This window comes from Sinocyclocheilus anshuiensis, unplaced genomic scaffold (assembly GCF_001515605.1).
Source record: "Sinocyclocheilus anshuiensis isolate Anshui unplaced genomic scaffold, SAMN03320099.WGS_v1.1 scaffold544, whole genome shotgun sequence".
Classification (NCBI taxonomy): Eukaryota; Metazoa; Chordata; class Actinopteri; order Cypriniformes; family Cyprinidae; genus Sinocyclocheilus; species Sinocyclocheilus anshuiensis.
Genome location: NW_015555763.1, coordinates 2,232,418 through 2,253,935, shown reverse-complemented (window position 1 = coordinate 2,253,935; position 21,518 = coordinate 2,232,418). Strand labels below are relative to the sequence as shown.

General features: G+C 34.8%; 2 protein-coding genes across 3 annotated transcripts in view; one reads left to right on the top strand and one right to left on the bottom strand.

Annotated features, from left to right (window-relative positions):
- LOC107674103 (dnaJ homolog subfamily C member 27-like) overlaps positions 1 to 1,512 on the bottom strand; it is a 6,267-nt gene extending 4,755 nt beyond the window's left edge. For both annotated transcript variants that reach the window (XM_016467990.1, XM_016467989.1), the window contains exons 1-2: positions 1,130 to 1,512; positions 695 to 777 (exon numbers count right to left, since the gene is read on the bottom strand). In XM_016467990.1, coding sequence (XP_016323476.1) covers positions 695 to 777; positions 1,130 to 1,216 — 170 coding nt within the window. In that variant the 5' untranslated portion in view covers positions 1,217 to 1,512. The remainder of the gene's footprint in view (positions 1 to 694; positions 778 to 1,129) is intronic.
- A 381-nt stretch (positions 1,513 to 1,893) lies between these two features.
- LOC107674037 (protein EFR3 homolog B-like) overlaps positions 1,894 to 21,518 on the top strand; it is a 21,782-nt gene continuing 2,157 nt past the window's right edge. The window contains exons 1-14 of the mRNA XM_016467896.1: positions 1,894 to 1,937; positions 2,673 to 2,747; positions 9,428 to 9,504; positions 10,633 to 10,760; positions 10,876 to 11,026; positions 15,003 to 15,124; positions 16,187 to 16,336; positions 16,776 to 16,895; positions 18,115 to 18,193; positions 18,576 to 18,711; positions 18,980 to 19,141; positions 19,985 to 20,096; positions 20,286 to 20,337; positions 20,494 to 20,666. Of these exons, the coding sequence (XP_016323382.1) occupies positions 2,708 to 2,747; positions 9,428 to 9,504; positions 10,633 to 10,760; positions 10,876 to 11,026; positions 15,003 to 15,124; positions 16,187 to 16,336; positions 16,776 to 16,895; positions 18,115 to 18,193; positions 18,576 to 18,711; positions 18,980 to 19,141; positions 19,985 to 20,096; positions 20,286 to 20,337; positions 20,494 to 20,666 (1,502 nt within the window). The 5' untranslated portion in view covers positions 1,894 to 1,937; positions 2,673 to 2,707. The remainder of the gene's footprint in view (positions 1,938 to 2,672; positions 2,748 to 9,427; positions 9,505 to 10,632; positions 10,761 to 10,875; positions 11,027 to 15,002; positions 15,125 to 16,186; positions 16,337 to 16,775; positions 16,896 to 18,114; positions 18,194 to 18,575; positions 18,712 to 18,979; positions 19,142 to 19,984; positions 20,097 to 20,285; positions 20,338 to 20,493; positions 20,667 to 21,518) is intronic.

Sequence of the window (21,518 nt, the reverse complement as noted above, 5' to 3'; positions counted from 1 at the left end):
ATAAATGATGACAGAATTTTTATTTTTGGGTGAACTATCACCCAAAAGCCAGTATTAGTTTTCCTACACCGTTCATAGGCTTGCAGCCTCCATGTTACAGCTAATGCTGTGAGATTTTATGTTTGTTATATCTTAAACATAAAATAACCTGATCCTGTTTGCTCAAGGCATGCGACTGTTCTGACTTGTCCAATTTCAGCATCAGTTTTTCATCTTGCATCAAAATTCTGTCTATTCATTGTATGCATTTGAAATATAGAGTTGGGTTTTGTTTTATTGTACCCAAGTGTACCTAAAATAAAAAGTGTTTAATATACAGGTTTGTGGCTCTTAATTTCCTATTAATTAACCATTTGTAATCTTATGTTCACTGTTCATTTTTTATAAGTATAGGATTTGTATTAAATCTATATTCATTCATATAGTCAAATCGAATCGAGAATTGAAATCAAAAATCGAATCGAAATCGAATATCGAATTGAACTGAGAGCTTGAAAATCGAAATCGAATCGAATTGGAACATCTGAATCGATACCCAGCCCTAGTGATAATATTTCCAGCCAGTAGAACCAGGTGTTTATGTGCCATGAATATGATCAGAATTGGATGAAATTCTTGCTTGCTGCCTTTTGAACCTCATATTTGAAAAAAAGAATGACAAAGATAAATCATCTATCAAACCCACATCACTTACTTGGTTACACCATAATCTATCCCAATAGTGGCTAGATACTTGGGCACAAACCGCTTCTCACAGTACCGTTTAATAATGCAGCTCTGAAACAATAAACAGAAATATTATGAAATATTACATGCTTTAGGTAACCTAGTATGCTACTGTACCTATTATGCAGGATAACCTAAAAACAAAATAATACTGAATGAACAGCTCCTAAATGAAACAAACAGATTAACGTTACTAGCATCAAATATTTACAGTATCAGTAAGTATCCATGTACATCAAATACACAACAAAACATGTATAAGGGGATAGCAGTTAGTTCTTAGAAAAAATGAAGTGAACATCAAACTACTGATACGTTCAAACATACGTGTCATTAACACAAGATCATGTTAATAAACAAATGAAGTTTGATGTCTGTATGGTTCATAACAGTCCATTCTTACCTTCCCCACCTCTGCATTTCCCAGACTAATTACCTTAACCCGTAACGACTTCTTGTTTTCTCGCCTCTTCTGAACATTCGTGTCCATATTGCACTTATTCGCAAACCTCGTCCAAAGGAGAAGATGAAATATCTCTAGAATTCACGTATGTTTATGTCTGAGTCGGTCCGTAGACACAGTGAGCAGCTGGCTATGTGGCTAACAGAGAGCCAGTGTGTCACGGAATATTACGGATAACATTTTTCAATAAACCGACAGTACATTTCACGCATGTTTTCCCGCGGACAAAAAACGCAAATATTTTAGGAGGTAGAATTATTTAATTTCGACATGCTAACGGGCTAGCTGCCCTAGCAACGACTATTTGCTTAGCTATACGATTAAAAACAACAGATTCAACAGAAACTTGTAAAAATATATATATATATAAACGCGCGGTTTTAAAACAGCGTTTTACATTATATATTTCATAAAGACGTTAATGGCAATTATGATAAATAAGAATAATCTGTGTAATCAAAAAATTGGGGCAATTTATAGCAAACAGATGAGGGTTTCTATGGCGACAGCAACCCTCATACACAGATTCGACAGAGAGGAGTCGATTGGCGATGTCCGATTCGTGAACGAATCATTAATTTGAAGAGGATGAATCTGTTGAATCGGCTCACAAGCGGTTCTCGACTCACTCACCTACTGAATCAGAAACACTTTCTAGCATGTGCGACTCATATTGTGTCGAGAAACGATGAGCAAGCTGATTACGAGAATTTTCAGTGAACCGAAAATTTGACATATGGAGCGAAAAGTAAGCTAGGTTACTTTTAAAGCTCGTTTGTGTGCTTATGACTTGATATGGTCGTTTGATCATCATGCATACGAAAAAACGTACGAGTTGTTTTAATAAACTGCGTTTTATTAAATCGCCAAGCTTTTAGAGTTTAATATAAGTGCAATCTGGGACACATTAAACACACTTAATAAAACAAGCATTAGCAAGAATATTTGGTTACAAATTGCTTTATTGTAATGTTTTAGACTAGTGAATATGCGAAGAGTAATTAATTACATGGAGAATGTAATGTCAAGAACCATATGATTCAGGATTTTTTTTTTAGGTTCTTAAACGAATTGTTCAGAAGTCACTAGAGTCAATTAGAAGAACATACAAACTACAGTTTTAAAATATCCTATAAAATTGACCATTCATTTAATGTCCTAAAATAAGATCTAAAAGGCAACGAGAGGGATATAAAAAATAGCTGGAATTCTATAAAAAGTTCCTGAGCCAAGTGAGTGACAATGGGATGGAGAGAGAGTACAACAAACCTTAGACAGGAAGGGAGGGAGGTGGTTGTAGGCTCTCATTGACATAGCCTACAGTGGATGTAACTCTAAAACTAATAGTCAGGCACTCCCATGCTTTCCAAAAAGGATTCAGATATAGAATAGATTTGATTATAAGAGTATATATTATTCTCATTAGTTATTCTGGTGAGAATAGTCAAGAAGATGCCACTTCCAAGTTTTCCAAATTTTTCAGGTCTCCCAGATTTTCCAAGTCCAAGACAACTACTCATGGATTGCAGTACACTGTTGGACCATCAAGTCGGAGGTGGTAAGCTCATTTTTAGGCTATATAATTCTGTTTTGTTGTTTGTTTGTTTTTTTCCCCATGGTATTGTTTTCATTTATAGCACTTTAATTTTGATGTTTTGAAATAGCCTGATTAGTCAGTAATTTGATCCATGAATTTTTGATATAGGAATGCTCATACAACATTTAGCAACTGCAAAAAATAGTAAATGGTCTTTGGTAATATGCTGCTATTATTCAACCATCTTTATGTTTTCATTAATAATTCACAGTTGCGTGTCTAAAGCCTAAAAAACGGTCAGATTAACACTGAGCCATTTCACATGCCATGGATCAGACGCTAGAGCTTCTCCCATCAGGCCACACAAGAAAATGCACAGTATCCTGATGTAGATTTAGGTTTCTTTTAAATAAGGATTTATTATTATTATTTTGTTAAAAATAGTACATAATAGTAAAACTAAAACAACATGCATTATAATTTAATCATTTCAAATTGAATTTTCTTTTGTACAAAATATTCCTTTTTCTCTTTAAATCAGATAAAATATTAAAACCTCTAGACAACAATCTATCTTTTATTAGACTCTCTTTATAGCAGTCAAAAAAAAATCATGCATGTTTTATTCATTATAAAAACAAAAAAGGCAACAGAAAATAACAGGCAGCAATCAAATACTGCTAGAGAGGGTTGGCAACGGTAGGCGGGGTTAGTTGACTGACGCATGGGCGCTCTCTCCCCCCTTCAATACCACGACTGAGGCGCCCTTGAGCAAGGCACCGAACCCCCGATTGCTCCCCGGGCGCCGCAGCATAAATGGCTGCCCACTGCACCGGGGGTGTGTTCACGGTGTGTGTGTGTTCACTGCTGTGTGTGTGCACTTAGGATGGGTTAAATGCAGAGCACTAATTCTGAGTATGGGTAACCATACTTGGCCACATGTCACTTCACTTCACTTTAACACCCTCCTCTATGGCAAGCCGTTTTAGCTTAAGCTAAAACGGCTTGCCATACTCCTCATGTCCCTCTCCCTCTGCCTTTCTCATTGTTGAATGGTCAGGAGGTGTGTGAATGTATTCACCTTTGAGGAGGGGCTGTATGCGCGCAGGAGTGAGTGTGTGTGAGCGTGTATATATATTCGTATGCGTGTGTGTGTGTGCACCTGTGTGTTAAACCAGCATTGTTCCTGATAGAGGGAAAGCTGTGCCACGCTGTTTGGAAAATCCAAGGTCATTGGAGCCCGGTCACATGCGCCGTATGAGAGCGTGCATGTGTGATTGAGTGTCTGTGAGAGCGTGTGTGTCTCTCTCTGTCTCCCTCTCTCTCTGGCTATGTGACAGAAAAAGAGGCTTCAGGCAAAGAACAGAGAATTTCATCAGGTTTTCAATGTACGGTAAGGGCGATTGTGTGAGTGCATGATTATGTGTATATTGGATAATTCCCTGCCTGTGTTTAGGAAGGAAAGATTCATGTGCATCACAGGAGATTATGGCAATGACAGCAGAATGATGCTGAAGCAACAGATTGCATGCAGTATTGCAGCTCTGCTCTGTTTATTGTGCATATTTCATTTCATCTTTCATTTCAGGCATCACCGATTTAGCTTCATCCACACTACTTTGCACCGAATACTCAAACACACACTACTAAAACACACATATCTACTGCAACATTCAGTTATTTACTCTATTTATTTATTTAGTCTTTACTCTACACATATTATATTTTCTGCTGTATTCATATTATTTCATCTGACCAGCATGTTGAGGATGTTTCAAACGAACTACAGGCAGTCAGGCTGCGACTTTGATTTCTCACAGCGTGGATGCCTTAGAGCTGGCTTTAGCACTTCAAAACCAGATCGATGACATTTTTTAACAGCCTGAGTATTTTTCAGCCAGATGTCTCCACTCATGCCAGGAAAAACAGCTTTTTGAGAGAATATAGGATTAAGTCAGTTACAGTTTGACTTTATATACTGAATATATAAAGTATATAGGCTACTGTATATATATATATATATATATATATATATATAAAATTTATTTATTTTTTATTAAAATGTATATTATCAGAATGACACTGAGTGAATTTCTGTGATTTGTGCTTCAATGGAAGCAAGAAATTCTAACTTTTGTATAAAGGAGTTCACATGGTCAGTGTTACAAATATACTTATATGGATTTGTGGCCTAGAATCCTATATTCTGCCAATCACAATTTTAGGGTCAGTAAGATTTTTATTTTTGATTTTTTTGTAAGAAATTAATACTTTCATTCAACAAGGATGTATTAAATTGCTCAAAAGTGTACAATGTTTATAATGTTACAACATATTTTTATTTCAAATAAAAGCTGTTATTTTGAACTTTCTATGCATTAAAGAATCCTGAAAAATATGTATCACGGTTTCCACAACAATATTAAGTTGCCCAACTGTTTTTAACATTGATAGTAATGAGAAATGTTTCCTAAGCAGCAAAACAGCATATTCGAATGATTTCTGATGATGTTGAAAATACAGCTTTGCCATCACAGGAATAAACTTAAAATATGGCATTCTAATCTTTAAAATACAGTATATTAAATATATTAAATATATTTAAAATGATAATAATATTTCACAGTGTTATCTTGTTTTACTGTATTTGTGACCAAATAAATGCAGCCTTAGTAAGCATAAGAGATATCTTTTAAAAACATAAAAAAATCTTACTGACCCCTAAACTTTAGATCATTAGTATATCTTAATTTTATGCATTAATGTTTTTTTAAAAAATAATTTCTTAATCCTACATTTTTCTGTTGTTCCAGATTTAAATGAGATTTTTAATATATTTATCATATATTTTCAGACATTTGGACCTCACTGCGTGTTATTTAGATTTACATTTTGGCTTCAACTGCAAACTATATTTTGGCGGATAATATGTAATGTTTTAATAGCAATACTGAAACACTTTAACTATACCCTAAAACTTTTTCAAAAAGGCACAACATTATTCTCAAACAGAGTCCTGAGTATGCAAAAGATAGTTTTAGATTAACTAGATGCTCATGGAAGTAGAGCTGACAGTGACAAGGTTAAAGAAGTAAATGAATAGATTTCATTGTTTGACTTAGCATGAAGTTCCCTCTCTGTATTTCTGCTTTTTCCCTGTGACACTAAGGTATGAGAGTGAGTGCCTTTGATATTGTGTCCCGTTTTGGTCAATCTGAAGGGATATGGCATCTTTGATGGGTGATGTGCTAAATATAGCTGTCATAAGCCCTCATAATTCAAGGGAAATGTATTTAGAGTGACTGCGCCATGACGAGAGAGACAGTGCCAGAAGTCTGCATTCGGAAAGATTGATTTTTCCATACTGTAGCCACCACAACATGGAGTTTGATTCATTCACATGCATAGTGAGTTGTGTGTTATGTAAAGCCCTATTAAAGCTGGATGTCTTCTAGTATCCCTATACCAGCTTGGAGGATATCATATCAGCCATAGTAGTACATCCCAGCACCACTAGTTCTTTATTATGACATAATCTTCTTTGTCACAGTGCCAGCTATAGCCTTTGTTTTGCAGCGTATGCAGATTGCAGATGTGCGTGTAGAGTTGTTCTTGGCAACAAAGTATGCACTTACTTCCCTAGTGTTGATGCTACACTCCTGATTTAAATTATTTAGTTGTTTTTGCTTTCTGAGTGTAACATTTTACATTTATTTATTAACGTTGTCATTAGATGTACAGCATTCTGATATAGCAAGTTAAAATAATAAAGCTAAAAGCAGATATTTTGGCCCCTGGGCTCAGTCAGTGTCAGAAGATTGTGCCAGGTGAATGATTGAGGTGAGTACACAGCCATAAGAGAATTATGAGGGTTGTAAACCAGAGGGAACTGTGAAGGTTATATTTACCACCCTGTCCGAGAAACAGAATGCATTAATGTTTTAATGCACTGATATTTTACCAATTTTTATTCAATTTCTATGATTATTAAATAAAATAGAATGAATAAATAAAAACAAAACCATTTGTATTAGTAGTATTTTTTTATTATTACAAATAAATTCATCAAATAATTTTTTTTTAAATGCTGCTGTTTTTTTTTTCATGTATTTTATATACAGTGGGTACGGAAAGTATTCAGACCCCCTTAAATTTTTCACTCTTTGTTATATTGCAGCCATTTGCTAAAATCATTTAAGTTAATTTTTTTTCCTCATTAATGTACACACAGCACCCCATATTGACAGAAAAACACAGAATTGTTGACATTTTTGCAGATTTATTAAAAAAGAAAAACTGAAATATCACATGTGTACATTAATGAGGAAAAAAAATTAACTTAAATGATTTTAGCAAATGGCTGCAATATAACAAAGAGTGAAAAATTGAAGGGGGTCTGAATACTTTCCGTACCCACTGTATGTCTGTTTATTTGCAAGAGATGGCTATCAGTCAAAACTTATTAAATCTATTGTTTTGGAAGTATTTTCCAAACCGACAACTCAACAGTAAAATTACATGTCAATTAAAATGCACAGCAGTACGTGGTTGTTTGTTTGTTTGTGTCATTTTTTAAGTGTTTAATTACACATTGCAGTCATTAATGGCCCTCTTTTTTTTTAACTGCAGAATCACTCTGGGAGTGAGAAACGGGGAGAGCGTGAGAGGATTCGCTGCAGTCTTGAGTGTGTGGGTGGAAATTTTCAGTGTCGACTGTCAGGGTTTTTTTCTTTCGCTTCTGCTTCAGTTGCTTTAGGCGTAGAGGCGTCACGCTGGTGTGTCAAAACACTAGCAGGTAGGCCGATGTGTGACTCACACTCTAGCTCCTCTACCATCCATCCAATCACAGTGTAATTGCCAATCACAATCTTGGTAAACGGCAGCTTGACGGTAGCTAATCGGACAGCAGGCTTGAGTCAATAAACCTACGCTGACCTTGTGTTGCATTTAAAATACAAAGTTGAGTGAGTTTTGTAGACTGATGCTCTTACTGATAGGTAGTTTAATATCTGTCTGCTCTATCATAACCTTCTATACACACTATTTTGCTCGTATTGGTCATATTGTGTGTGATCTGATCCTTGATATTTGTTGACTAGAATGAAAAGCCTGTGTCAGTTTTGTGTGGGTGGTTGAATGCTGCAGTCTGATCACTCCACCTGCTCTGGTTTGTTTACTTTCCTCCATGATGAAGCTCTTTCACTATGGTAATGTTGTAAACAGCCTTGTCCTTCCCAGGGGTCCTGCCAAGGTGCTGCCTCTGACTCATCCACCCAGAAGGGGGTTTGTGGGTGTCTGACAAACCATGTTTGTGGAGTTTTAATTGGATAGTTGATACGCAACATGGATATGAACTGTTTATACTCAGCAGCAGTATTCTAGTTTAAGAGTTATATGAATGTATAAGGAGAAGTGTGTATTTTAGATGCAGTGACTGGTCAAGTTTTTCACAGTTTTCACCTTTTTAATCACCACAGGTTGCTTAAATATTCCTGCAGTGTGACATATTCATTTTTAAAATAACATATATTCCATGTAGTCTCTTTCAGTTAATATGAACTCATTAAAAGTATAATTATACAAAAAAAAAAAAATTTTTTTTAAAGATGTTTAAAATGGATGGATGGAGTATAGTATTGCCACACTGCTACAGTTTACAATAAGGTTATGAACATTAACCTCAGTGTTGCTATTGTTAACTAAAACGAAATCGATTCAAATCATTTTCGGTCATTGAAATTAAGCTGAAATAAAATTTAAATATTAGATGAAAAATGTTGCCTTGGCAATTAAATGAAATAAGTTTAAGTTGCAGTGCTAAAATGAATAAAACTAAAACTTAAAAATAATTTAAAGCTAAAAAGAAATAGAAATAAAAATAGATAAAAAATGACAAAAACATAACAAAATTACTAAAAATTTCAACTAAGATTTAAATGTAAACTGAAAATGTAAAAATAAAAGCTAATTCAAGATAATAAATACTACATTAAATACCAAAATAAACAAATATCTAAATATTAAACTAAATACCAAAATAATAAATGCTTAAATAGTATATAAATAATACCAATAATACAAATAAATGCTGAAAAACTGATGTTCATCGATAGTTCATATTACCTAATTCAAAGTGACTAATGTTAACATATTCAAACTTATTTTAAAATAAAATATTGTTATTCTCCTGAAATCATTTGCAACAAATTGAGGACAATAGATGAATTATCCTTTTTACCACTTTTCCCTGTGATTTACAATGTGTCCCTTTATATGTCTGTATAGGCTTTTTATGGGCTTTCAATTGCCGGTGTAAAACCAAAACAATTCTAAATGCTTTCAACAGATTCTTTTCAAATCCATTTAACCGGCACACCAAGCTGCAGACGTTTCCTAAATACAGATTAATGCCTTTCCCCTGAATCGACTGGCCTCACTTACTAGATTACAGCACACAGGTTTAATTTATTTAATGTGGCGATGCAATAAATAAACCTCACATTGAGTATAATTACAAAGACTCTTGATCAATACTGCCCTACACACCGGAGATGAGGTAAACAAAGGGGTCTGGAGAGATAACCTTCCAAACCTCCTTTTCCTTCACGTATATTATTTCTGTCCTTGTGTGCTCAGTTATTGTGTTAGGGTCTTCTTTTGTATTACTGCCGGTCTAATTAAACTTTCTCCCATTGTTTCAGGTGTTTGTGGATGCTGTGGGGCCCTGAGACCCCGTTATAAGAGGCTGGTGGATAACATCTTTCCTGAAGACCCTGAGGTAAGGTCAGATGAAATAAAAGCCGCTGAGCCAGAGAAAAGGATGCTTCACTAGGTTTCTAGTGGTTATCAGTCATCAGTGATCAATGCAGTGATGTAAACATAGGCTTTCAATGGTGACATTCATTAGTTTTAGAACCACTGTGGCGTAGCAGATCTGCTGCATGCTCACCTGATTGCATTCAGCTGTTTTTACAGATTAGATGTCTGTTTCAGGGATTTTCATACTTGGGTTTGGAAAATATGAGAGAAAATACAAATAATTTATAAATTGTATTTTAAAACTTGATTAAGAAATAAAAAAGTGTTTTTTTTTTTTTTTTTATAATTTCTTGCAACATACATACATTTTTATCTTTAGCTTGCTCAGTACTCTGAAAATTAAGTTTTTAATGTAGGATTTATTTTGAAACAATTTTCACTCAGAATTTGCTAGTAAATAAAATTATTTTATTTTTTTTACAAAGAATCGACAAGTAACACATTGAATTAATCATGCCATTTTTAAAAATGTACTCCAATAATCTTTATTTACTTTAATGACTTGAACTTACTTAATTTAACTTTGAAAAAATATATGTATGTATGTCACTATTTTAACTGTTTTCTTTTTATAGTTTTGGAATGATGTTTATTAGAAAAGTGATATACGCACTGAAAATGTTTGTGTAATATTTTGGTCAGAAAAAAAAAATACTAATTAAAATTGGTGTTATACATGAATATAATACTATAATGATAAATTAAAAGAGTAAAATAAAAAATGCACTGATAATTTAGTGCAAAGTATGAATTAAATATTTTTCCAGTTTACAAATACAAGCCTATTATTTCATTTTAGAAAGAACCCCTCGTCTCGTATTTCACCATGTAAGGTTAAAGCTCGAAATGGAAAGTATTTGAATCTGTCTCTCTTCTGAATAATGAGATAAGCTTAAGAAACTGTATTAGGATCTGCATTAGACTCTGACTAGAAGATAAATCATCTATGGAAGATTCTTTTTGGGTAGAGGAAAGTTTAAAATGACATTTTATGGTTCATTTTTCTTTTTATGTCCTTCTCTAATAGGCCTCTTTTCAATGTTCTCTTGCTCTCTGACTGTCTGCCGTCTTGTCTTTTTGTGTAAAGGACGGTTTGGTGAAAGCTAACATGGAGAAGCTTACGTTTTATGCCTTGTCTGCTCCGGAGAAACTAGACCGTATCGGTGCCTACCTGTCAGAGAGACTATCCAGAGACGTTGCCCGGTATAGATATGGGTAAAAACAAAAATTGGAAGAAAGTGCAGTGATTGTTTCTGTCTGGCTCTGTGATTTATACCTGCTATAATAATCTGTGATCATCACTGGGCAGTATCATGTTTGTGCCTCACAGGTATGTTTGTATTGCTATGGAGGCTTTGGACCAGCTACTGATGGCCTGTCACTGTCAGACTATAAACCTTTTTGTGGAGAGTTTCCTTACTATGGTGCGCAAGCTGCTGGAGGCAGACAAACCCAATTTACAGATCCTGGGCACTAACTCAGTGAGTGAAATTTACTGCCTTTACTCTCTAGTGAAATTCACTTACAGACCCTATTGATGCAGTTACAGATTTAGAATGCCATGTGAAAATGATGACTTGATAAATCTAGCTTGAGTCGGGCGTCTCTGCAGTACGGAGGGAAATGTGGCTGCTGCATCAACACCACGGGTTCAGGTGTCAGTCTTGCAGTGATCTTGGAGGAACAGACCAGAATTAAGAAGTTTCAAATGCTCAGTGCACTTGATTAAACAGAGTGCAAAGCTGTAACATTTTGGCTTCACCTCAATCAAGCTCATCCAAACTATATTCAGTATAAATCCCTCCTTGCCAATCGAATCCCCATAGTGCTACGCCTCCTAAATATACTGGTGCTTTCAATCTAGTTAAATTCAGTTACAGATTAAGAATTAATACAGTAAAAATAGTAATATTGTGAAATATTATTACAATTTAAAAGAACTATTTTTTTTTTTTATTTCAGTAAATTTTAAAATGTAATTTATTCCTGTGATGACAAAGCTGAATTTTTAGTCTTCTCTAGTCTTAAAATAAAAAAATATCATCGGCAAGGGTGCATTAAATTGCATAAAGGTGATGTTACAAAAGATTTCTATTTAAAATAAAATATAGTAAATTAGATGATAAATTAGACCAAAATAAACTTAAATCTAATCTAACCATTGGGGCAATCATTAAATTAGAAAGCTATTTAAAACTGTGATTAGAAATTAATTTATATAAAATTTATATGAAATTTCCCTAATGTAGATAATGCTACAGTTACACAGGCAGCATATTTAATACTAGAATTACATTATTTTGTCTGTTTTTTCTTTACATTTATTGTATGTTTGAACTTATTATATGTACTTTATTTTATTAGTTCTGTATTTAAATATTGCACTTATTCCATTACTTCATGTCAGACCTTCCCATTTACCTGAAATATACAGGCCCTCTTCATTCAGTATAATCCCATTCCAGCTAATGTTATTTCATTTTACATGACAAGCTTTCAAAACAAAGATGAATTTATCCTCGGAACAGTAATGTGAAACTTCAACGTGGTCCCTGAAAGCTTAGCACCAGCCCAACTCAATTGCTTATTGGAATATATAGAGTTCTCAAGTTCAAAACCGCTCACATCTGATGCTTCTGAAATATAAAGGCTTAAAGATTAAAAAGAGATTACTTTCACAGATAGAGGCCAGATGGGGCAGGGCTTAAAGCGTGTTGCCCATAAATGTTGAAAGCTGTGTGCATGTTTACAGAATTGATGGGTTATGCAGTGTCTTCATCTGAGTTTAACAGCGTGAAGAAGGTACTCTGTAGGTTTTGTGTTGGTGTGGTACTCGGTGTGGTCAGTAGTAGCACACTGGATAACCACTACTAATCTCAAATCTTCAGATATCCTAATCAGGAAGATCCTAATCTGTTGTACTGTAATGTACATTAACCACATAAATACAGATTAGCATACCTTACAGCAGTGGTCCTCAACTGCTTTTGCTTCAGGACTATACTGGACATCAAGCATTGACTCAACACAGTATCAAAATTGACAAAAAATGTCTTGAAACATTGAACTGCATAGGCCCATCAATATGCACATTTGCGTAATCAATCTTCTGCGATATTGGTTGTTTGGCTTCTAAATGCCCCTTGAATTTTGATAGTTTCATGTTCTTGTCAGCCAGTAATTAACCACACAAAACATGTTATGGCAAAAACCATGTGAGACAAAAAAAAATATTATGTACATACATGTTGGTGCATTGTAATTACATTTAAAGTACATGCATTTAATTAACATTTGTAGTTTAAAGTGAAGTGACTTAAAAAGTGACGTGACATGTGGCCAAGTATGGTGACCCATACTTGGAATTAGTGCTCTGCATTTAACCCATCCAAAGTGCACACACACAGCAGTGAACACACACACACCGTGAACACACACCCGGAGCAGTGGGCAGCCATTTATGCTGCGGCGCCCGGGGAGCAGTTGGGGGTTCGGTGCCTTGCTCAAGGGCACCTCAGTCGTGGTACTGAAGGTGGAAGAGAGCGCTGTACATTCACTCCCCCCACCTACAATCCCTGCCGGTACGAGACTCGAACCCGCAACCTTTGGGTTACGAGTCCGACTCTCTAACCATTAGGCCACAACTTCTACATTTTATTATTTTTATAAATATTGCACTTATTCCATTACTTCATGTCAGACCTTCCCATTTACCTGAAATATACAGGCCCTCTTCATTCAGTATAATCCCATTCCAGCTAATGTTATTTCATTTTACATGACAAGCTTTCAAAACAAAGATGAATTTATCCTCTGTACAGTAATGTTACTGACATTACACCTAACTGTAACCCAACTCTTAGCTAACCATACCTCAAACTCATTCACTGTCAGAAAAAATTAGCAAAATTTGTACCTTCAGGGGTACAATGGCTTGTCACTGGGGCAGTACCCTCAAGGGTACACCCGTTGTACCCTTTCACATGGGTACATATCTGTACCCTTGCAGTATGTACCTTTCAAAGGCAAATATGTACCTCTGCTGACTAAATTGTACCTTATAGTGCTATGGTACCATAATGTACCTTTAAAAAAAGGTGCAAATTCGTCCTTTTAAGGGTACTGCCCCAGTGACAAGCCTTTTGTACCCTTTGATGGCAAATTTGTACTCCATACAGCACATTAAAAAGGCCAGAATGCTGTTTATCACATTTATTAAACATCCAAAACCATTACATTCTCACATTTTTCACAGGATGAATGTTATAAGCTCTATCACAATGTCATAACAGCATGCATATATTGCAGAAATTTTACTTTTGAAAAAAAGAAAGAAAAAAAAAAGGTTTTTATACTCAAAATTGTAAACAGCAAGAATCAAAAAGCAATTTTTTTCCAACAGTACGCATTTCATTAATTATAACTTTTACTTTTTAAAACTATTTGTATTTGGAAAATTGTAAACAGCAAGATTAAGCTTAATATTATATTAAACATTTCTTCAAAATCAGTACATCCCATTTCATTAACTTTTTTTTTTTAATGTAATAAAACATTAAGAATAAAGTAATTTCACTTTTTTTTTTAAACAGCACTAGATCTCATTTTAAGTAAATTTTTCTGAGAGTGTATGATTAGAAGCAATATTATTTAAATTAGCAGCTCAAAGACTAGAAACTTATTTCACGAGTTTTTACCAGTTTTGATAAATAATGGTAAACAAATTTCACTTGACTTGCTGTCCTTGGAAGGGCTCAAAGCCGACGCACGCCTCGATGTCCGAGCTAAATCGCCTCAGTTGATTGCTGCTTAAGTAGTTCGCTCGTGATGACTGACAGGACTAACTTATTAGGACACTCCTGGACTTACATTTAGAACGTTTTTTAAAATATGTACCAAATAAAACTGATATAAATCACACCGCGCGAGCGTCACTAACGGGAGCAGAAAGTGTCCGGCTTGACGGCTCCGTTTTCAACTCCGCCCCCGACTGCAAGCGGCTGCTCTCGTTGACTGCCGTCTGTGGCGGTGCTTGAAGTCGAGCAAACGTGAGAGGTCACGGGCCTACGGCAGGGTGTGGCCAAGTAAAAAAAAAATCTCCAAAAAATAGCTAGTTTTATTTAAATATAGCTAAAATAGCTCCTTGTCGCAAAAAAAAAAAAAAAGTCGCAGCTACAATGAGAAAGTAGCTAAATCTGGAGACAAAATCGCCAAATTGGCAACACTGGGTCCAAACATGGACCCTCTGACAGTTGGAAACATATTTGTACCTTTTTTACCCCTAAATGGTACATATGAGTACCCTAAGGTGTAACTATGACCCATTAAGGGTACAACTTCACCATTTGTACCCTAAGTGTTCACAAACGGACCCCAACCGTACCCTTTTTTCTGACAGTGTTAGCAGTAAAAATATGTGACCAGTCTTTCTATATTTTTCTGCTCTTTCTCTTTAAGTTTGTGAAGTTTGCGAACATAGAGGAGGACACACCATCATACCATCGTAGCTACGATTTCTTTGTCTCACGCTTCAGTGAGATGTGCCATTCCAGTTACGAGGATCCAGATATTCGCACAAAGTGAGCACCTCTTTCCATTTTTTTCAAATGATTTTGACACCCAAAATTATGAATGTTGAAAATCTAGTTTTTTTGGATTATACACTTTTAACATAAACTAGTAAGTATAATCAGTCACACTTTATTTTAACGTCCGGTTCTCATTATTAACTAACAATTAACTACGACTTTTGCCTCAATAAACTCCTATTTACTGCTTATTAATAGTTAGTAAGGTGGTTGTTAGGTTTAGGTATTGTGTAGGATTAAGGATTTATGGTCACACAGAATATGTGCGTTATAAGTACTAATAAACAGCCAATATGCTGGTAATATGCATGCTAATAAGCAACTAGTTAATAGTGATAATTTGTCCCTATACTAAAGTGTTAATCTTATGCATGCATCTTATCTAAATGGATGGAAATTATATATGCAATTCTAAAACAAAAAATGTAATTTATATTTTTAAGTGTGCTTTATGACTCCTCTTGAAATGTCATTGTGTTTTTAAGACAACATATGTGCAACATTTCTGTCAAAAGTGATAAAGCACCAAGAACTTGTAGAATATATTTTTTTACAAGAGTATTCTCCCTTGTGAATTATAATTTCTTAGACTTGAAATTAAATGTATTATAATAATACAAATATGAAATTATATTATGAATAATAAGAATGTTAAATTAATATGCAATTAATTAAACAGTATTATTCATAATTCTATGATTTACTGTGAACATTAAGGCTTTGTATAAATAGAGCAATAAGGATATTCAAAAAGGAAATGCATGAGTATGTGCACGCCCCTGCACAAGTGTGTGTGTGTGTGTGTGTGTGTGTGTGAGAGATTTTGCCACATACTGATACAATTTAATATTTTCTGCTAAGGGATTGAGTAGAACAGGATTAGAAATGAAATCTGCTTTTGATATAAAAGGAAACATTTTTTCCTTTGTGATTTGCATCAGGGGGTGAATTGCACCATGCAGTACACATTAATAAAAATAGCCATATATATAAATCCACATCTCATAAATGTGACTGAAGTCTGTTTGGGTGGTGTGTATGTGTGTGTGTAAGGATTCGTATGGCAGGGATCAGGGGTCTTCAGGGGGTGGTGAGGAAAACTGTCAATGATGAACTGCAGGCAAATATTTGGGACCCTCAACACATGGACAAAATCGTGCCGTCTCTCTTGTTCAACCTCCAACAGGAAGAAGGCGTAGAGAGGCATGAAACACACTTACACGCTCGCACACACAATCACACATGAAGAGAAATGGACACTTTTAGTCTAATGAAAGTGTGAATTTTCTTTCTGAGAAACAGCATCTTGCTAATAGCTATTAGCCAGTCTGTGTGATTAAGCTAATGAACTCCTAATCGAATGCTAATGAAAACTGTGATATAACAGTAGACTGTTAGAAGCTAGAAGCTAGAAGTAGAAGCTGCTTTACTGCTGTAAACCTAATAAACCCAAAGCTCGAGGGTCAGAAGCAGGCCACGAAATCTGAATTGAACTATGCGATGAAATCAGAACCATAAAACTCTTCACATCTTCACCTCTGTGGAAATAGCTGACCACAAGTAACAATACTGCCAACAACAATCGGCCTATTGATTCAACCCTGGTTTATGTTTGTCTTCTGTTTTTGATTCCTATTGATAGGTCTCCTTCCCCAGAGGCAGAGAAGGAGAGTCCAGTGGAGCTGACAGAGAGATGCTTTCGAGAGCTGCTAGGACGAGCGGCCTATGGCAACATCAAGAATGCTGTGAAACCCGTGCTCATGTGAGTGTGTATGCACTACCCTGATTAAACACAAGAGGGCAGCACACAGAGACACATTTATTTTCTTTTCAGTTCATTTTATACAAATAGTTTAGCATTCATTTGAGACAAGTATATTTTGGAAATTAATTAACGATTGTTGTTTTTTAATGTCATTGTTTATTTCATTATTTATTTTAATGAATAAAGGGCATATGTTTGACATTAAATGACAATATGAATTTGGGATTGTGGTTATTTTAATGATCATGCAGGCGTTACTGGACTACTAATTATAATTCATGCAAAACAATGCACATACACTACCATTCAAAAGTTTGAAGTCAGTAGGATTTTTTTTTTAAAGAAATGAAAACGATTTTAAATTACTGTTTTTATCTTACCAACTCCAAATGTTTGTGCAGGGTGTAAATGGAAGGAATAAGGACATGCTGCTTGGATGAATTATTAATAATTGATTAAATGTTTGATTAATATTTTTTTTTGTCAGCAGAGGTTTCCATTTATCCATATAAATTAATGAATATGATCCTACAATGTCAGTTAGACAGTTTTTTATTCACACAAATGATGCCCCCAGTAAAAAAGTAATATAATATAAATATAATATATTTAAAATACTAAAAAAGTATAGTTCAAATCTATTAACATATTTGCTGACATATCGCTCGAGACTTACTGATCTTGTATGATCTTTGAATAATATCGGTCTTTAAATGCAAGATATTTAAGGGGTACTTAAAGTATACTTGCAATAGTTCCACTTTAGCACAATCAAATATACTTCAGTATATCTTTAGCTGGACCTCAGCACTACTTCCGCACAAAAAGTTCATTAAGTACAAAATAACTTGTTCCAATTAAGCAGACTTTAAGTATACCAGTTTAGTGTACTAAAAGTACAATTGCAGAGTATTTTTTATTAAGTACATACATATGTAAATATATTTGTAGTATACTTAGCATGAAATAAATGTATTTCAAATACATTTTAGTATATTTAGTTTTCATAAGGGGCAGTATAGAAATATAGCACTGGAAAGGGAATGAAGAAAAAAAAATGAAACAAGCTGTCCTCATTGTTAGCCTTAAACAATCTACACAGTAAAAGTAACTAGTATCTGTTACGCTAGTGTATTTTTTGACCCACTTTGTCTGCTCATTACTGCTCTAGTTCTGTTTGCTGAAGCTAATCATTAATACACTTGTATATTTCCAGGCACCTCGATAACCATTCACTTTGGGAGAGCAAAACATTTGCAGTCCGTTGTTTCAAAATCATCATGTACTCCATTCAGGTAGATACAAACAACTGTTCTGAAATTTGTTTGTAAAAGTATCCGACACAAAATACAATGCAAGGCACACTTTTGAGGTCCTATTGCTACTAAATAATTATGTGTTTGGGGACATATTTAAATATCTTTAAAATATCTTAGCTTTGAAAGTCTCAGAACAGTAGTGAAACTATTTCTATATTTGCATTATTCAAATTTGATACATATTTTCTACAAATTATCTTATCAGCTTAATTGGAGTTAAAAAATCTCATCAATGATTTAACATTTCTTATTGACTTTACATTATAAAATTTTTTACATAAAAAAAATTGAATGAAAAAATAATTTGATTTTCGTTCATCTGTGTTACTGTAATATTAACTCGTCTGTTCCTTCTCAGTCCCAACATTCACATCTGGTGATTCAGCAGCTATTGGGCCACTTGGATGCCAACAGTAAGAATTCATCCCGAGTGCGTGCTGGGATAGTGGAGGTGATCTCAGAGGCAGCTGTCATAGAGGCCAGTGGATCCATAGGTACCAGAACGTCTGTAGACCACTAGAGGGAGCACTAAAACCATCTCATTAGACAAGCGCTTTAAATGATTTCTGTCTGATAATACTTGTCCATTTTTGTTATTTTATTATCTTTTTCTTTCAGAAGAAAAGTGATATACACACTGCTTATTTCATATGTATCAGTGTTTATATATTTGACAAATAATTTGATTTTATACAGTAGAAGTCATCTGCATAGACAGTGTTCCTTAATTTAGTTTTGGCTCTGTGCCATACCTCTCCACAGGGCCCACAGTACTGGAAGTGTTTAATACTCTACTGAAGCAGCTCAGACTCAGTGTGGACTACGAGCTTACAGGATCCTACGACTCTTTTGCAAACATGGGCTCCAAGGTCATTAAAGTACATGAGGAGAGACAACTCCAAGAAGCCGTCATCAAAACTGTCGGTGGGTGAACATTGAATGTTTGAGAGTAAATCAAATATTTTTGTAAAATGTGACCCTGGACCACAAAACCAGTTATAAGGGTCAATTATTCGATCATAGGAAAGCTGAATAAATAAGTTTTCCATGGATGTATAGTTTGTTAGGATAGGACAATATTTGGCCCGAGATACAACTATTTGAAAATCTGGAATCTGAGGGTGCAAAAAAATCTAAATATTGAGAAAATCGCCTTTAAAGTTGTCCAAATGAAGTTCTTAGCAATGCATATTACTAATCAAAAATTAAGTTTTAATATATTTACAGTAGGACATTTACAAAATATCGTCATGGATCTTTACTTAATATCCTAATGATTTTTGGCATAAAAGAAAAATCAATCATGTTGACCCATACAATGTATTTTTGGCTATTGTTACAAATATACCCCAGCGACTTAAGACTGGTTTTGTGGTCCAGGGTCACAAATGACCGTGGCTAAACTGTATAATTGGCTTGTCTCAGGCAACTGATTTCCTACATAGCTGTGCTCAGTTTCATATCAGCCCACATTTTCATTCTTCAAATTATAACAGTTTTATCTCAGTATTTAAAGGGGTCATATGATGTTGCTAAAAAGAACATTATTCCACATACATTTTCCACATACTGTACATTATTGTTTCTCCTCTATGCCCTTTAGTCTTTGCTACTTTACAGATCTACTTTATGCACCAAGAGCTTGTAACACTTCAAAGAGAAAGGAAAAATTTAAATCGCATCATATGACCCCTTTAAGTCTTTTAAATAGATAGATAGATAGATTTATCAGCTGTGCATGATCCCTCTGTCTTTCTTTGTTTTCAGGCTCATTTGCAAACACACTGCCCCCCTACCAGCGCTCAGAAGTCATGTTGTTCATCATCGGTAAAATTCCTGTGCCAGGCATGTATCCGGCTCTGGGCTCGGCCAACACTGGGTGAGACAGGGTTACAACCTAGACTTTATCAATTAGACATGTTTACGATGTATTTTCTGCTGGCCCAAGAAGAAATGCAAATTAGCTGAGGAATAGCATAAACGCTAACGTAGCAAGCGTTTAATAAGATAAACGCTAGCGTAGCCAGAATATTGTATTTTGTCAATAAGTGTCTGTTTCTGGTTTCAGGGTTGAGGGCAGTAGGATGATCCAGGTTATGCTGCTAAAGTCTCTGCTGCAGGTGAGCTGGTTTGTGTCAGTCATAATCTCACGCTGTGCCATGCGGAGGCCATTTACTCCCCCTGCTGTTTCATGATATCCACAGTTACTGATGCAGTCTAAACCCTCTGATGGTCTTGTGTGCCTTTAAATGTCAGTCTCTCTGTTTCTCCTTTAGGTAACAGCAGGATTCCAGTCTACAAACATTTTGACAGCACTTCCCACCTCATTCCTGGACCCTCTCTTGTCCTTCACTCTGATGGAAGATGCAGAGATCCGTCTACTCGTTCTTGACATCCTCATCAGCATCATTGATCGCCATGACAACCGGAACAAATTCTCCCCTGTCAGGTCAGGCGCACTGACAAACTCAAGAAAAATCTAGCAATCTAGAATTTACTTCATAATAAATGATTAATGCTATGAAATATAGAATGAACATTTTGTTGTTTTAGTGCCTCTCAAAATTATTCGAAGTTTTCTTTTGCATATCTTTAAGATAAAGCCTAAGGATATGTAACCGTGCATGAGCAATTAAATAACTAAATACTTAGTGACTTATTTTCACCCTTACAAAATTTTTATAAAAAAAAAAAAAAAAAGAGATTTACAAAACACAATATACTTTTTTTGTGTTATACTGTTTTGGTGGGTTAATTGAGTCATAATATATATATTATATAATATATATAGTATAGTAAATTTCACAATTACAAAGAAATGCAAAGTAACGTCATTTTGAAACCTGAAATAGTATTAATAATCTTTAAAAAAAAACAAATTTTACAGTGTACCTGACAAAACATTTTACATTTACCTCTGTATTGTAATGCATGAAATACTGATTAAAATGTGGCCAAATGACCCTTAAAAATGGTCTGTGTTAATATATGTGACCCTGGAACCACAAAACCAGTCTTAAGTGTCAATTGTTCAATATTGAGATTTATACATCATCAGAAAGCTGAATAAATAAGCTTTCCATTGATGTATGGTTTGTTAGTATAGGACAATATTGGCCGAGATACAACTATTTGAAAATCTGAAATCTGAGGGTGCAAAAAAAATCTAAATATTGAGAAAATTGCCTTTAAAGTTGTGCAAATGAAGTTCTTAACAATGCATATTACTAATCAAAAATGAAGTTTTGATATATTTACGGTAGGAAATTCAAAAAATATCTTCATGGAACATGATCTTTAC